An 18,591-nucleotide genomic window follows, 5' to 3' on the forward strand; every position below is an offset into this window, starting at 1 on the left:
TAGTGTCTCTGTCATTGCTACTCCAGGCTGGAGTAGAACTTGGGTGGAGCTGCACAAGAACTTTCACCAAAACTGCAAAAAGCTCCTAAACCCAAGTCATTTTTGTGTCCTAATATTGCTCAACCTAGTCAATAGGTGGGCGCTCGTAGCGTAATTTGTAATTACTGCAGTGGTGTAGAAGGGAGTTACACTCCTCATGTATAGGGGGAGCCCAGGAGATACAGAAACACCAATTTGCATCATGCTGCTTTACATGGTTGAAGAAACGTACTGCACTGCTGAGTAGTAAATTTCCACTTGTTGAATTTCACATATATTTCTAAACAAAAACTAATGCTATGGTTGCAGGTGCAAAACCATTTGTCATACAAAACTGTCTGGGCACTTGCGTGCAGAAAATGCTGAGAATTTACCTCGGAGTTTGCACTGCCCTGCAGAGACGCTGGCAGATCTCCACAGCTGTTATGGCTCATTAATGCCTTGTAGTAATCGTCTGTCTTAACTGTAAAAGGTAGTAAAATATCAGTCAGTATTAGAATAGTATATAATTCTTATCATTTGGTAAGCCTTTACAAAGTAATATTACATTACCCTCTTCAGTTTTCTCTCAGTTCTGTGGTGTTGAACAGTTGGATAAGTACACAGAATATACATAATGATAATGTTTCAGGGATCTTTCAGGCAAATAAGTGTTATAGGCAATACTATGTAAAAGTAATATTTCTTGCTCCTAGGCCCCCCCTACAGTCGGTAAGTGTAATTCACACTTTTAGACACCCCTGGGACACGTTTTTTTTTTTTTTTTTTTGGTTGAGCTGAGAGAAAGAGAACCAGCACTAAAAGTGAAAGAATCATGTGGACTGATGTGGTATAGCAATATAACCGGATTTGAATATAGTTATGTAACATTACGCAGTTCCTGCAAGCGTTGTCCTGCCTGCTTCTCCAAAGTTGCATAGCGTAGTTAGCAGGGTGCCGAGCCAGGAGTAGCAACAACAAAGACTCTTTTCTCTCTATTACTTTCAGTAGAGCGGCACAGTGATGTTGAAGCTGTTATTTCATTGGAATTGTCAAGTTCACATTTCTAAACAAAAACTGTTTCTACCATAACAGTGAGGTGACTTAGGAAATCAGCTATGGTTGCAGGTGCAAAACCAATGATGTCTCGATATTTTCTGGGATTCTGCCGATAATTGTAATTGGACGATACTTTGCATTCTTCAAATGTGTTGAAGGAGCTCGCTAGCTTGTTCTACTTATTTATTTACTTAAAACCGAAGCATGTCATTTTCAAAAGTTGTAAGTTTTTACTTTGTGTATGCTTAAACATCTGAACAAATTAAGAATCTATTTCACTTAAACTGTAAATTAATTGACTGCACTTATTTCTTATAGCGGTACACAGAAGTTTCTGGTGACCAATAATTATAATATTCGTTCTATAATAATAATAATAACACTACTCATGTAATAACTATTAGATAATATATGTGGATAATAATTAGATAATATAATAACTATCGTCTTTTCTAAATAATTAACTTTTATTAATATTTAACATTATTGGTTAACGTTCATTAATTTCCTGTTTTTATTCAATTTCAACTTCATACGATGCAGCTGTGGTTCTGTGCTCTTTGGTACTTGTGGCTTCCATACTCTGGAAAGTTTTATGAATGCTTTGCCAGAGACAGAGAGAAACTTCAGCTGCTAAAAACTTATCGCAGCACTGAAAGGTGTTGTCTGTATGCATAGAGCAAAAAGAAAAGAAAGAGAAGGAACCACCTAGAGCTGCCTCCGCGTTCGCCTTCAGATGCAGGCACCCCATCCGTTACACATCTCAGAAACTACCCACTGAGGTCACAGAATTCGATGGTCACCGATTTTGGTCCAACAGGTCCTTGGCTTGGTCCTTGGGCAGTAGTCCATTTTATTAGGCAACAGGGCGCAGTGAATACGTGAAGGCGTGTTTTTAAGTGCTTTCCACAGAGTGAGTGACATACTCGATAATGTCTTCATGCACATCGTTAAAACAACAATTACAAATACATATCACACACCCCTACCGTGCAGTGAACACACACACACAAACACTAGTGAGCAAACGCGCACAGCGACCCGTGAGCACACGTGCCTTCAGCGATGAGCAGCCTTGCTCAGGCTCACTTGCAGGCTGACATGCAGGGCTCTCTGAACAGTGGCAGCTTGCTGAGCCCGGGGTATCGAGCCCACAACCCTTTCATCGATAGCCTGGTGCTGTAACCGCTGAGCCACCACTGCACCACTGAAAATACAAAGGGCTGCTACAGCTTTTTGCAACCAAATGTGCTCCAGTATGGCATGTCATAACCTGTGATCTGATAAGTCTGTGCTTTGACTTTACTTGAGCACACTGTATAGAAATGTCCTCATACAGTCTGTGTATATTGTGTATACTATTGTTCTGTGTATATTGTGTATTGTCTGTAACTTATGTTGAGTAGCTGTAGCTGAACATACTTGGCCAATAAATCTGATTCTGATTCTGTCCTAACGCACTCTGTGGCTTGACCACATACTCACGATGAAACGCCAGAAGCATACCTCAGATATTTCTCAGGCTTTTTTCACACTTGCAGGCTGTCATGCAGGGCTCTCTAAAGATGAGGATGTGGTGTAATGTTTTGTGGAGAGATCACTTCCCCATGGCGGATAACCTCTGACTTTTCCAGTAAGCACTTAGTGTGGATAGCACATCCTTTCCTGACTAAAATGGTGAGGGTGCTCCACGTGCCTTGCCCTTTTGGGGTGGAGCGAGTGGCGAGGAGCAGAGTGAAGAAGAGTGGAGCTGGTGCGAACTGGCGTGGTGTTGGGAGCGCTTGTCTGTCAGTGACGCCGGCGGATTGATGACTCACCGCTCATGGTGTGGAGAGCAGAGGGAGGGGTGTGTGTTGTATTTAACCCTTAACCTCAGAATCAGCCAGAGGCAGCAGTGAAATCTGCATCACCCCCTCGTTTCCATCCCAGGTTTATTTTTGGATTCATTCATGTATTTTAAGTGGAGGGAAGTGCGTAAATGCCATGTGCGGGCCAAAAGCTGCATATCTTTGTGCTTATTAAGAAGAGGCGGGATTGTGGAAAGACGATAAGGTGGAAAAAGGTGGAGGGGTCTGTGGCTTTTAATGCAACCTTTGTACCAGGTTGGTGAGCGACGGACCACTCAAACCAAACAGAGCAATCACATTCAGCTCAACACTGCCTCACCCTAAGTGTACCCTACAGGGGCGGCATGTTTTGCTTGCTTGTGATTTTTAGCTTTGCCTGGAAGCTTACTCACAGGACTTTCCAGCACAACACTGACCACACATTAACCACCAAAAAAAAATTAAACCAGGGTTTCCATTAGCCGGTAAATACCGGTATTTGACTGATACAATCTCTGCGAGACTGGCAAATTCCCACCAGGCACAATGTCCGGTAAAGCAAGAGTTTGTAAATGTAATCCAGAGCTGCGCTGGGCGAGAAAAAAATCATTGCAATCTTATTAAAGCAACATTTTTACCTTAAAATGGCAGTTTAAAATTCTGACCTGTAATAGGGAGAATAGCATCACTATCTGAATCACTATCTACACCAGAAACTGCAAAGTAATGCTCATGAGTGATATTACTGTACAATACTATAAAATTACTCGACCACCTCAGTCCACGTGCTTCTGTTTCTCTTTCAGATACCAGTTTTGACGGATCTTTCAGCTTGTAAAATGTGAAAAGTGTGTCCTTTAGAGGCATCACAAAGCTCCAATTTAAACTTCCAGACTGTAGTGGAGGCCCAGGAACAGGAAACCCCAATTCTCACATTAATATAACTTTAATTAAACTAAAATTAAAGATGCTACAGTGGGTTATTTGAACAACATTGTAGAGGAACCACTTTAAGTTCCATAAAGAACCAAGTTTGTGAAAGATTTGAGAATATGAAGAACATTTTATACTAATCAGTTTACTAATCTATAGCGTCACTGTTGTTGCTACTTCAGGCTCGGCATGCCAGAAACTGCATAATCGTGCCTAATCCAAGTGATATTAATGTACAATTGTATAATATTACTCTGCCACCTCAGCCCACATGCTTCTGCTTCACTTTTCAGTTTTGACAGATCTCTCAGCTTTTAAAATGTTGGTTTAAGGTATTTTATATATATATATTTTTTTTATTTTTTTTTTTTTATTTTTTTTATCATTTTGCCTGTTTAGGAAAATGTGTGTTTAAACTGTGGTTACAACTTAAAACTAGCTACAGGAGCCCTGGAGAAAGAGGCTAAAGTCTTTAGGAGAAATCTCTGGTTTGGTCATTTTTCCTGATTTAATTAATCAGTTAATAGTCAGATTTTTGTAGGTCTATAAGAACAGAAGAATCAAACTTTACTTCAGTCCCCCAACAGTACTATTTATTTTTTTTTTTTTAAGTGGTATGTGAAAAAAAACAATACAATGGAGCATCGCAAGTAAAATGACCTTCATCAACTTGTGATTAACAGGTGGTGAGTTCCTTATTACGAACGAGTTCTTCATTTGCTTATTCAGTGTCTTGTTTTTGAAAAACAATAAAAATATATTCACAATAAAAAGAGCCGGCATTCCACAATTTCTGGATGATCTGCTGTAGGCACTCCCTGGAGTCGTCTTTCCTCTCATTTGTCTGTAGAAATAAGCACCATGCGGACGTTTTGCTTGGTCAGCCATGCTGTAATGCTTTCATACTGATGCAGCCACACACATGCAGAGTGGATGTTAGCCATTTGTCTGTAAAATCAAGCATTCCAGAAACCAAACTCTAAATCTCTGCTGTTAAACTATAGTCGTCTGTGATCTGCATACTTTTGTACTTGATGCAGGTGAATAATGTGTGCCTCGCACATTATCATCTTGAATTAAAGCCATTCATTTCATCTTATTCTGTCTTTATGTGCTTTTGGAGGATATTTGTCATCATCTAGGGATGATTTAGTGGATCTTTTAATGGATTAGGTATTAGGTTTTAAAAAGCTATTTAGTGTAGGTTCAGTATATTTGTGTTTTTTCATTTAATATTCATTCTTAAGAGCAGGAAAAAGTGGAACTGGGTCAGGGTTAGCACAGCTCACAGATGCTCAGTCAGATTGAGATCTGGGGAATGTGGAGGCCTGGTCAACACTTTTAGGAATGGCTTGAGGAACATGAGCGATCTCAATGTTCTTTGAGGTGTGGTAGGGCACATTATCCTGCTGAAAGTCCGTACTGTCACCGTGAAGGGGTGATACTGTAAAGCACTTTTCATATTAAGCTCTTTTTTATGTTGGACTACTTGCAAGTTCTTTACCTGGCCTCCACCAGTATGTTTATTAAGTCTGGACATCTACTAGTTTAGTGTGCCGCAGCAGGAGCTATGCAAATGAGAAGCTGGAAAGAACATAAGAGGTTTTTGAAGTTGGGCACTGTTGACTGGCTTGTGTGTGTGTGTGTGTGTGTGTGTGTGTGTGTGTGTGTGGTTGCGTGCGTGTGTGTGTGTGTGTGTGGTTGCGTGTATACGCAAGCATACACGACTCCCGGCTCAAAGCCAGAGCATGCCCTTTGAGTGGACTCTATGTGGGTGTTTTTATAAGGCCTTCTCACTGGAGTGTTCTGGTTATGACTAAAGCAAGCGTCCAGCTCTCAGCACTCTAGCATTAGCCACTCATCCATCTGCGCTGTCCTTTGCAGAGGTCACCACGTCTAGACCGGCAGTGAAGTTTTTGCTTTAGACCTGAGCCACGGGGCTAATGTGCACGCACTCCTGCTCTGAACACCAATAACTGACACGACGGAGTGCAGGGGTTCTGCTTTAGCTCAGTTTGAGAACAGTGGATTAACAAATTAGCCGTCGCTGAAACAAACGAACACATGGACTGGGCCACAGTGGTGTGCAAATCAGAATGGTGTGTGTGTGTGTGTGTGTGTGTGTGTGTGTAGTCAAATCAGGGCCATGTGACTTGTGATTACATTCAGCCTTTTGCGCCGCTGCTAACTCGACTCCGTACCCTTTAAATCTCAGAGACACACACATACACACACGCACACCGAGTTCATTCACAGCATCTGCAGTCCGTAGCTTTGAGAATAAACTAGTCGGTGACTCATCCCTCTCTGCTGTTGCTGCCTGGAGGAATTGAAGGAGGGAGGGAGAGAGAGGGAGAGAGAGAGAGAGAATTGGGGAAAAGAAAGAAAGAGACTGAACTAGAACAGTGCGAGAGAGGTGTAGATCCATGTGGCGGTTGTTTATGTGGCGGTGGTAGTACTTCTAGGAGAAGTTTGTGTCTAAGCTTCTTTCCAAGACAATTCCATGTGTTACATCACCTCTCTTTTATGTAGATTGGCTTTGTGTAACTGCTTGCTTGGAGGGGGGTTTGGGGGTGTTGTGCACATCACTAATAAATCCGCATGGGCTCGATGAATGAATTAGCCTCACCACATTCCCCCGTTGAATACAGTCCAGGGAATTGGATAAATTATCCTCAAGAGTCTCTGCCTTCTGTTTTCCTCATTTTCCCCCTTTTATTTTTATCTTTTGGTTTCATGAAAACAAAGGGCCAGAAGTAAAGTAGTTTTGGCTTTGTTTCGTAAACATGTGCCCTCCTTCCTTCCCTTCCTCTTGGGGTCAGTGACAGACGTCACCGGACTCGCGAGATGTCACCGGGGCACTCGCCGTGGTGCTACGGCGGATGCGATGAATTATTCAGCATCCAGGTTCAAAATTGCATAAACATACAGTGTTCTTCATTGGGGCCATCTCTTCTGCTAGCTGCATCACAGAACGCTGGTTACGCTGTTCTGGAGCTCTAATCATCCTGTTGTCAGTTTCAGGTAAGAGTGGAAGGTGTTATTATCGAAAGCTATCAAAGAGAGCACAGGGATTTTTATTGTTTTAGTTCTGCAGTAAATCCTGTGCAACTGGTCAGTGTTAGGAGGGATCGTCAGCAATACGCTCCTAAAAGACAAAAGATAAGACAGCCCATATTTACCATTTGTGTTGGACGCAGATGGAATTTGGCCTCCACCTTTTAACCATCTGTGCAGCGATCAAACGCACACAGTGGCAGTGAGCACACATGCCCGAAAGAATACTGTGGTAATTCAGGAATCAGAAATGGGCTTTGGGACCAGAAGGTTGTGGGAATGGGGAAGTGAAGGAGTGAAGGAAGTGAAGGAACAGCACTTTCACCTCTCTAAACATTCATGGCTGAGATGTCCCCGTCCCCCCGTGGGTGCTAAGGTGACTGCCCGCTGCTCCTGCTCTTTATAGCAGGAGGAAGCGCTGCCTATAATTCACCATGATTCTGAAATGTTCTACATGCAGTTCGGTCTACACGACTCACTTCAGGAAATAATAGGAACAGGTCAAGTGGTTCTGGCAGCAGGTGCTTGGACCCCTAAAAATAAAAGAATGCTAGACTCCGTTTCTGACTGTTTAGAAGACGGGTTAAGTTGGAGGTGGTCGCGCGTTGGTGGTGTTGTGGTATTAGCATTTGCTCTAGAGGAGCGATTGGTGAGATTGTTTGCTTTAATGATTTGAGGGCATTTGTAATTGGAGTCCTACAGGGGGGCCTTCTCCTGCAGTGTTTTACTCTGGATTAGCTGTAATTAAGAGCCGTGTCAGACGGCTTCCAGGGACACAGTCAAACGACGTCTCCAAGAGGCGAGCTTGTTCTTTCATATCTCTCTCTCTCTCTCTCTCTCTCTCTCTCTCTCTCTCTCTCTCTCTCTCTCCTTTCCTGCTTTCTCTCCTCACTGTTTTTATTCTCCCTCACTCCCTTAAACACGTCTTCATACCCTTTCTCTTTTTTCTGTTTCTCTCCTGTCATTTCTCTTCTCTCTCCTCTTTCTCTTACTCACCCCATTTCTTTTTCTTTCTTATTTTTGAATCTTTATTTTTTTTTTAATTTTTACTTTCTTTTTTTCCTCTTAGTTTACCTCTCGTTTATTGTCTTCTTGTTTTCTTTTTTTCTTTCCCCCCTTTTTTCTTCTATTCTTTGTTTTTTTTTTCTCTCTTTTTCTCTTATCTGTGCTCATTGTTTCAGTCTCACTCTATTGCTTGTCTTTTTTTCTTTTTCTTCCTTTCCTCCTTTTTCCTCCTCTATCTATTTTCATTGCCCCCTTTCTTTCTCTCTCTCACTCTCTTACTCTCCATCTCTCTCTCTGTCTCGGTGTGTGAGAGCTTGGCTGTTTTGGAGTTTATTTGGAGTTGGAGCTTATTCTTGGCTCTACTGCTGTTTTTGTCTGTGTGACTGTGTGTGTCTGGGAGAGAGAGGGTGTGTGTGTTTGTGTTTGTCTCGCTCTGTGTTTGTTGATGCCTCCTCTGGAAGGCTGGCACTGTGCTCCACGTCAGCAGAGCAGCAGCCTGGCTGTGTGTGTGTGTGAGGGGAGGGGTGTGAGGGAGAAGAGGGAGGGAGGGGGATGTGGCCTTTTATGTCTGATCTGTCAGCGCTCGTGCGTCAGTCTGATGTAAAAGTGTGGGTGGGTTTTTTTTTCCCCTTTATTTATATAAAAAACTATTCCTTTCCTTTGTTTTCATTCTCACCCTGTTCCATGTCTCTGTCCATCTTTCTGTCTGTCTGTCTGCCTCTCTGTTTCCCACTGCCAAATTCATGTGACTTTTTACTGTTGCTTGCCTCGCCTCCTGTCTTCATGCCTTTTATTCATTCATTTATTTATTTTTTAACTTTGGCCTAGACTGACTTTTTGTGTCTACACCTCTTGCTTCTTGCTTCTGTTCATCTCTCAACCTTTTCCCCTGCCTTTCCTTCCCTTCGCCGCAGCTGAAATTCCTCTTTCCGTACTGCCTGCGAATAGAGCTTCATAGAACCACATGTTGACTCTCTCTGTTTAACTTCCCTATAAACGGACAGGCAGGGCTGCGGCTGCTCCATCTCCCACATGGAGCAGTGCTGTAAATCTGAAATCAGTAATTCTGCGCTAAATAATCAGAGACGTCAGTCAGACTGTATTATAAAAGATTAACCATACTTTAAAAAGATCACTTAAAGTTTGCTACAAAAACTTGCTTCTGCATTAACCAGCCGCTGAGCTTACCCAAATTGTTTGGCTGTATTCTCTTTAAAAATGCTAAAATCAGATCAGTAACGGCCAGCACTCAGCATTAAGGTACTCTGATTGAGGGGACAAAAAACAGAAGTCTTTAATTCAGCCTTTTCTTCAGGTCCACTTAGCTGTTACATCAGGCTGACTCATTGCACATCAGTTAAGCAGCTTCGGTCTCTCCAAATCAGGCTTCAAAGGTCCCACAGCAATCCACATCAAAGTAAAGAGATAATGGTTTGTCAGTGTTTCTAACAGGCGAGCAAAATCTTTACTTTTGAGGGAACTACAAGGCTCGTAATTAAGCATGCAATTTTGTATTATTATTTTATTATTATTATTATTATTATTATTATTAATTTTTATATTCAGGTATTTCAAATCCAGTTACTCACCACTGTGTGTCTTGCTCATTTAGCACAATTCTTTACACGCTGCAGTGGTTTAAGAGTATTGAACATGTGGGTGTTTATTTATTGGTCAGTAATTTGATGGTTATGCAACCGCCCATTTTTTTTTTATCATGTTTGTCTCCATTACTCCCAAAAGGTGAACTGAGTTGTAAATTGAGTAAATCAGGCTCCAAATGCGTTGTCCTACCAGTCTTTTATTGCTCGACTGTCATTAAGAGAAGCATATGCTCTGATGAGTGCCATTGTTTTGCTGAAGACCATCATAAAAATGTCTTTCCACCAACAAACCCAACCACCAAGAGTCGAGACTTGTCGGACCAAGAGAAGCATAAGCTCTGATGTGTGCCATTGTTTTGCTGAAGACCATCATAAATGGTTCAGTGTTTTGCATCACACTCGAGTACAAGTGGGGGGGAAAAAAGCACTTATCAAAGTAATAAACTTAAAGAAAATTTGCAGGGGATTTGATTGATCCATAAATGGATCCATAAATAACTATTTCCATATGTACTAGGGCTGTGCAATACATCATTCCAGCATAGTCATCGCAATATGTCGCAATAGTCACATCACAGGGTGTTTTTTTAATTAACTTTTTTTTTCTGCTTGATACACACTGTTGCACGTCTGTCAGGATGCATCATTGATATAATGACATGTTGGATCATTGACCTCTGGTAAAATAAAAAAAAATAATAATAATAAATAAATAAATATATATATATATATATATATATATATATATATATATATATATATATATATATATATATATATATATATATCACAAACGTCCTCCCCCTGACGTTTGTGGTCAATGACTAATCAAATCAAATTCAGACCTTGAATCCAGTCCTGGACTTTGTAATCTTTGGTAGGTTGGGAGACTGTGTGTCCAATCAATTACACTAACTCTTTCTTTAACTTCCAGCGAGAAAAAAAAAATCTGGAAACTGCACTCAAGGTCCAGATTTGAAGGCTTCTGTTGTACTGGCTTAATGCAACCAGATTATCACCGCAGTATTCAAACATCAAGTGTAAAGTCCTTCCAGGATAGTATTTTCCTGGAGAATTTTTGTTGGACATGCAATGAACACACACACCAGTGAGTAAACACACACAGTGAACTGTAAGCATATGTGCTAGGAGTGGTGGGCAGCCTTTGCTGCATCGTGCCCAGGGGGCAAAGAGGGTTAAGAGCCCAGCTCAAGGGCCCATCAGTGACAACTTGATGACCCTAGGTTTCTAACCCTCAACACGGTCATCAATAGTCCAGTGCTCTAATCACTGAGCCACTACTGCCCCAAGAGGCTGTACTGCAGCAATGGGGGGCAGACTCCATGTTTGGTTTTAAAGGACGCTTTAGATGAACTGGTGTCTACAAACCTCTGGATGTGTGTCAGATGTAATGGTAAAGACTTTTTACGGACTCATTAGGTATCACAGGGCATGTTTTCTACAAACCCTTTCTTAAAACTCCTTCTCAAAAGTCGACATCGGTGGTGGTCTGAAATTCCTCTCGCAGGAGTCACTTGCACTGGCAGATCTATACAAGGCATGTTGCAAAATATATACATTATGGACTCATTATGGAAAGTCTCAAAACCTTTAACTGATCTTTTGAGTCACAGCATGTCTTTAAATCATGCCTGCCAGTTGTAACTCAGCCCATCGATCTGTAGAGGCAGAGTGGCCTGAATGATTTTACAGTTCTGAGAGCTCTGATGTTTGTGAGTGTGCTGCCACTATCGCTTACGTCATACCACCTTCCAGCTGTAAATGACATGCATGTGTAGATTTCTGGTGGAGCCTGAGCTCTTTCACTTATGATTTTAAACCTGTGGATGAGCAAAATATGGGTTTCCCACAGTCACGCTCTGAGTGCACAGTGGGTGACTGGTTCTTCATTGCCAATGGCAGTTAGTTCTCGTCTCCAGTTGTCCATAATGTTAGCATTGAGTAGTGCATTGATGGGAAAACATGGCAACATGTGAGAGTATCATTAGTAATGGAAGAATGGGGACTCTGATCCTCCTGTAAACCCAAGTACAGTTAATAAATGCTTTGTTACATCTATGCTTCCCAAACAAAACATCGAGAGAAGTCCATATCTGTTCCGTATTCATAGGGCAGCACGTTTTATGATATTGATCTATGTTGTTGTTGTTGTTAAAAGTTAATTTACCATGATTGAGATGGCTTTTTGCGACCAATCATATTTACTTTGAAGTGGATACTGTTATGCATGCGGAAATCCTATCTAGTTTAAACAGCTTTGAAATCTGTTGAATTGTGTTCTCATGAATTTGACACACTTTTAAGAAACTGTTACAACTAACCCCTGTCTGTTACAATTAGTTCTTGCTCTGAGGTTTGCAAGTTTTCATTTTGCACTGCTTTTAGCAGAATTGTTCACAAACAGCAGGCTGGTGGTGAGAAAAAGGTCCCACTTTAATTTGCCCTGTAAGTTTAAAATGATTTTGCTAAAATTTAATTTAATAATCCTAATAATTATCTTCAATTAGTTTTTTTTTTATAAATGTCCTAACAAAGACCATGTTTAAACCTGGTCATTTAAACCTCATGTGACCAGTATCTTGGTGGTATTCTGATAAGGTTTTAGCCACATGCATGTACACTCTGTGGTCAAATGGGTTTTCAGTTGGTTAGACTGGAATTCAGTTCATGTGTGGCACAGAATATGCAAATCAATTTGTGGTGCAGCAATTATTACTGGTGTTTCAGTTGTACTGGGAGGGGTTTTGGTTGCTGGATGCATATTGGAGAGACTGCTGCATATACACTGCTATAATGGGGCCTTAAATGTGTTTTTAAAAAGGTCTTGGCCTAAAAGTCCAGATATAATCCAGATACCCAAGATGGATGAAGTGACCAGGTACATTTTTAGAATTGAAAGACTGATCCCATTGCCCCTGAAAATTTTAACAAATTCCAAATAAGAAAACATTGGTGAATGTCAGATACATGGAAACTGCATGTGTGGGATTTTAAGTAGAGATTTCTTCTTACGAGTGGTTGGTGAATGAGGGCCAATGCCTTTTCTAAGGTTTATCAGTGAGCTTTGACACTTAGGCCTAGAATGCTTACATTCTAGTAATTCTTACATTTAGTCTCCAATCCCCTCCTTATCCTTTCCTTTCGCTCCAGTAAAAGCTTTTCCCCCTTTTCTGTATCTTCTGCTGACCTTGTACTTCTTCTGTAACATAACAAGGATTATCCTTTTGTGTTTGTAGTGCTGTACCCTAGAGGCTGTTCACAGGCAGTTGTGTTAAGGTGGACAGGTAGTGTTTGATTCTCTACCACCTGAGGAGAGAGCAGAGGTGGGACCTTGCAAATTTGTCATTTGTTGCACTATCCTGAGTGGTGGTACTATTTGGCAAGAAGGAACAAGTGTGTGTTCTTGATAACATGGAGCTTCCGCTGTGCTGAAAATAAGAGTGTCAACTTTGGCTCTGTGTGTATGTGTGGAGGAAATCTATCCAGCCTCAGGCAAGTTTTACAGACTGTAATGTCTGAACTTCCTCTGTCTGTGACAGGATATTTTACACAGCAGAAATATCCTACACAGCATCTGTTGTCTCCCCCCACCCCCTCAGCAAGGCTGCAGTGTCAGCAGTAGTTGGTGTTTGCAGCAAAGCACATCTATTTACTGAACAGGGATGGTTATAGTCTATACAAATATGCAGCTGAATACCTACTCGAACCGAAAATGACACCAAAGATGCCGGATTTTCACGTTATTTGAAATCTTATTATTATGATGTCAGGTCTATAGTGTCACTTTATTTCAACATTTAGTGCATGGATTAGAATCTATAGATTTGAAGGCAAAATACATGAGTGATATAGGATGATCTTTGTCCTTGTAGAGACTAGTGATGTCCATTCTGACCAATTTGAATGAACTAATTCATTAAACGCCCAAAATGAAGTGTAGTACAATTACAATTAAAGTACTTGCAAATATAAGTAAGACTTGCTAAAGCATACAGTTCATCGTATTTAATTGGTAGTCTGCATGTAATCTGACGCTCCATGCTGTACATAATGTAACGTAATGAGTAATAGTGATTTCAGTAGAATACTCTTGCCTCGAGTAGTAGTACTCAAGAATCACCAGCATCAAATATAGCCTATATTTTTGTGCTCTGTCTAGTAATTAATGATCAGATGTTGGGATAAATACCTTTATAGGGATGAATGATATTTCAGAGATACACATTATAGATTAAAGTATTGGTGCACCTGTTCATCAGTTTTTTTTTAAACCCTTGATTTCAGAAAAAAAACAAGACACTTGTTTTGAGTAACTGTCTCCCTTGTCCAGAGAAGGCCTTTTACTGGATTTTGGAGCATTGATATGAGGTTTCTGTTGCATTTAGCAACAAGAGCTTTAGCGAGGTCAGCATGTTGGATAATCACCACCACACCTCATCCCCAATTCTCCAACTCCTTGCATACGCTCTGAATGGAGCGCCATCAAATATTATGTACAAATGACCTAAACATTTGATGAGCTCTTAAAAAAAAAAAAGCATATTGTGGCATCGTCAACTGTGTGGACTACTGAAGACGTCACTGTGATGTTGATTGATGTGAGTTTGTTGTTTTTGGAATTACTTTTAACTCCGTGACCTGCTCCAGAACCCAGTAGAGTCCAGTATAGTAATGGTATGTTACATCTCACCGTGTTATAATGATGTGTTTCCAGGTCCTGCTCAGGTTCCCATGATGTCCCCAAATGGTTCAGTGCCTCCAATCTATGTGCCTCCTGGATACGTTCAGCAAGTGAGTGCACATAGAGTCTTTTGTAGCGTTTGCCTTCTTTCTAACGCTTTTCTCCTCTTTCTTTTGATTTTACTTTGAAGAGCTTTGCTGTGTTTCTGTCTGCCTGTATTCTTAATTCCTGCTCTTTTCTGTTCGTCATTCTTGCCAAGATCATTGAGGAGAATGGAGTGAGGCGGGTTTTGGTCTTACCTCAGGCGGAGTTCCACCCGGGGGGCCATTCTCCGCTGCACCACCCGCCCCCTCCGCCCCCCCACGCCCACCTGCAGGCCTTCATCCCCCACCCTCATCATCCCATCATGCCTCCTCCTCCTCACCTGTACTCAGGCATGGCCGGCGGAACGGGAGACATGAATCCCCAGTACATCTCTCAGTACCACCCAGCTCACATTTACTCAGAGCAGGGTGAGTATACCGTCACGCACACATACACACACTCAGCATACATCCTGATCTGACTGTCAAAAGGATGAATGTTCAGAATTGCACAGATTAGAGGCTGTGGTTAACAATTATTTTTGTAATTGATTAGAACTAACCGTTATTGCTATTGACTATTATGTATCTTGTTAAATAATGCTTTCCTCATTCCCCTACCCTTCCAGCTCTATTGTTCTCTCTGTACAACATCAATTATGTCCACTTGTTGTCTGGAGCAACTAAACATCTTCTGTAATGTACTGCAGATTGTTGGAATGACCGTGTGTGTAATATTAACATTATAAAGAACTTTGTGAAGTAGATTTTACGTAAATTTTTGTTTTTGTAATCTATTCCACATCGATGTTCAAATCTCGCCGTTTGTGTGTTTCCAGTTTCAACAGACACACACCCGCCACATGGACGAACACTGTTTGTTCACAGGGATGAAAGGGCTAACAAAACCTACGAGAGACTGCAGAAGAAGTTGAAAGAGCGGCAAGGTGGGCAAGCAGGAGGAGGGGGCGGTCTGGTTCCTTCCAAAGATAGTCCTCCTCTTTCCCCACAAAAGAACCGTGGAACCCCACCAGCAGGAGGGGATCTGCAGAATGGCCTCGGGCTCAAGGGGGCGGAGGAGCAGGGCCAGGCCAGTGCAGCAGTCACCAGCCTGGGCATGGAAAGTCAAGGGAGAGGAAGAGATATGGAGCCTGGAGGTAGGCAAATGCTGAGGGTATGACTGCTTTGTTGTTGGTGTGCATGTTTTCTGGACGTAGTAGTGCTTCTTGCTATGATATCCATGCAGTTCCTCACATAGTAAATAAATAAAGAAAGAATGAAAATATCACTGGGAGATGAACCAAACTAGACTGATATTCTAGCTTTCTTGGTCTCACCAAGCTTTCTTGGACTTTATTAACATACATGAGATATAGGTCTTAGACCTAAAACTATTAGATATAAATCCTTATTTGACATTTTTTAATCCTTATTTAACAGTTTGCATTTAAAATGTAAAAATATCTTTATACATAATTAAGAAACTTATATTTCTGCAAGATGACTAACTGGTTGCCAGAGGTGTACAATATTAGATTAAGTAAAATACATTTGAAATATCTTGTTTAGGTATACGCAAAACAAAAGGGTTCAATACAGTACTGGTTCTTTGATAACGACAGTATAACAAAAATGTAACCCTTCATGTTAAAAGACCATCTGCAAAAGAAATGAGGACCCAGAGACCTTACTAAAGAACACTGGAAACCAAAGATTAATCCATGAAAATGGCAAACAATTAGTATCAATAGTTAAAAAGGAACATTTTCCATAGCTTCATTTTATGCCCCATATTATCACTTCAGCGCTCTTCAGTCTTCCAAAAACTGATCAAGATACAAGCTAATATTGTATAGTTATAGCATTTAACCAAGGGTGTCCCTTTAGTCTGCCCTAAAAATGACAAAAGATCTTTTATTTTCTTAAACCGATTCAATTACAAGAGGTTGAGCATCTATAATAACACATAAGGGAATAGGAAGAATAAATGAATTGTAATTTAATAATAATTGCTAGGGCCTTCAGGAAAAGCCTACACAGTTCCTAACTGTATAAAGCCTAGTGACTGAGAAGTCTTATTCAGCAGACACTCACACATGCAATATGAGGAGGGAACAGCCTTGAGCCTATAAGCGATTTTACACTGTAATATTTACAGTGTAATAATATACTGTAAGTTTCCTTCTGGTAATGTTTTAATGGATGAGAAACTGCACCTGTTTTGGATCATTGTTATTTAGTTTGCTGTAGTTTACTGTTAATATTATCAATACCATTTCACTCTTCAAAACTGTTGAATCAAAATCTGGTCATCACCAGACTGTTGGTATGTAGATTGTTACCAATTACTTTGCTAGTTACTCTACACGACCAATACATCCTGAGTTTGAGTCGAGATCACTAGGTATGATCATTTTTTACTTTTAAACTGTAATCCATTTGAACAGTTTTGTTTCTATTCCTGAAGCTATCGAAATGGCACAAATGATAGTCCTGTCAAATCTCCACTCTAGCGTGGAAAATAGTGCTGGAGCTGCTGAGTGGTGTGAATGGGTTTTAGGAGCAGACACACTCACTGACCTGAGTGTAGCCAGGCTGAGTGGTGCATCAGTGGCCTCATTAGCTCCAACAGCTAATGGAGCTAACAGCCATAATTAACCCAGACTGACTGACTGACTTGTGGCCTCCTGTAGCCATGTCAAACCTACCACACAAGCTTCTCTGTAGTGTGTGGAGCTACTCATTTTAATGTACAGTACAGCAGGCCTGCACAATATAGGCAATCACATACTGTATTATACAGCCACAGTGTAAAGGGGAAGTTATAATATATTAAATTTTTAAGAAATCCAAGTGTTTTAAATGACCTCAACACATTGTTTTCTAAGGATACTACACAAATCCACAATGCAATGCGGCCAATGTCACCTACTTAGACACTTGGGTAACAGTCAAGCACATCAGAGATGTGTGTTTACCTGTGAGGATGAAATGCTGGTCCTGCTAAAGTGCTCAGTCAGTTTGTTTTGCAGTGTTTTTTTAATTATACACTGTTCATGTAAACAGCGCCTACCGGATGCTGTGAACTAGGGCTGTTACCTGCCATTACTTAGCAAATGACAGTTGATGTTTGACAAAGTAGTATCCAATCATTGAAACCTGAAATTTCCAGATGATACTAGAGAACCAGTCTACAGTTCAGTCTGAAGGACTATGAATGTGACATACAAGCAGAGCTGAGTTTGAGTTACCCTTGGAAGTTACATTTCATTGTTTTTCTGCTGATGTTGTAGCTGCTTACTTTGGCTAAATTTATCAGCAACAAGACTGATTAGACCTCCTTATATATGATCTATGCATATTATGTGCATTAGATGCATGTATTTCACGAATAAGCTTTTTTTTCCTGCCTGAGCAGTGGAAACATGTGGAAACACCTTATGTACCTTTTATAGGTGTTATAGAATATTAGAATAATTATTATAATAAATGCCAGGATTCTGCCAAGAGCTGTTATTTTCGTTGTTGCTGTGTTTTGTTTTTTTTTAGTTATTTTTAGTTATTTTTAATAAAATACCACAATTGATGTATGAGTGCGGGTGAAATCAAGATTAAAAAATATATATATACTAAAAGAAAAGCTATATCCACTGGAATGCATTGGAAATCTTGGAAAAAAAAATTTTCTTCTCATTTTCATAAAATCCACATTGTCTCTGTTCTCAGAAATGAATGAAAAGATGCAGGCTCTTCAAGAAAGGTTAAACAACATCAGCAAGCCTGTGGTGAGTATGTGGATTTATCTGCAAGCTTCAAGCAGCATATAAACAGGGTTGGAGTTTCATGAATGTAAGAGGTCATTCAAATGTTGCTGAAACTGAAAATCTCACATTGTCCTCGATAACGAACACCTGACAAAATAAGCTTTGACTGTGCTTTCATAATGTCTGCCGTTTACACATTGGAACAATTATGCATGCATGCACGAGTGCTGTCCCCAAAGGATCTGACTTAATAGCTGACGGTAGAGGATCATTGAAGCTGTATGTAACTTAATGAATAACAACAACCATATAACTACTAATGTATTTTGCTCCAGTGATTTGAATTTAAAGTGTAAACAGTTGACAGATAGCTTAGTAATGATCATGTGTCACTTCTATTAGTGTTCAAAGCTTGGGATGGAAGATGAAGGAAATTGTCAAATTAGTATTCAGATGATTTTTTCCTCCATCACAGAGTTCAGACAGGTTTTTTCCAAGTTAATAGTCTATCCACAAAGGAACGCAGCTTGACAAGTCATA

General features: G+C 40.5%; 1 protein-coding gene across 5 annotated transcripts in view; it reads left to right on the forward strand.

The window, feature by feature from the left end:
* Positions 1 to 18,591, forward strand: part of fndc3a (fibronectin type III domain containing 3A) — a 67,686-nt gene that overhangs the window by 34,249 nt on the left and 14,846 nt on the right. For all 5 annotated transcript variants that reach the window (XM_072691801.1, XM_072691800.1, XM_072691802.1 and 2 more), the window contains 4 exons: positions 14,238 to 14,314; positions 14,464 to 14,716; positions 15,127 to 15,444; positions 18,014 to 18,072. In XM_072691801.1, coding sequence (XP_072547902.1) covers positions 14,238 to 14,314; positions 14,464 to 14,716; positions 15,127 to 15,444; positions 18,014 to 18,072 — 707 coding nt within the window. The remainder of the gene's footprint in view (positions 1 to 14,237; positions 14,315 to 14,463; positions 14,717 to 15,126; positions 15,445 to 18,013; positions 18,073 to 18,591) is intronic.

The sequence above is a fragment of the Salminus brasiliensis genome, chromosome 11 (assembly GCF_030463535.1).
Source record: "Salminus brasiliensis chromosome 11, fSalBra1.hap2, whole genome shotgun sequence".
NCBI classification, from domain to species: Eukaryota; Metazoa; Chordata; class Actinopteri; order Characiformes; family Bryconidae; genus Salminus; species Salminus brasiliensis.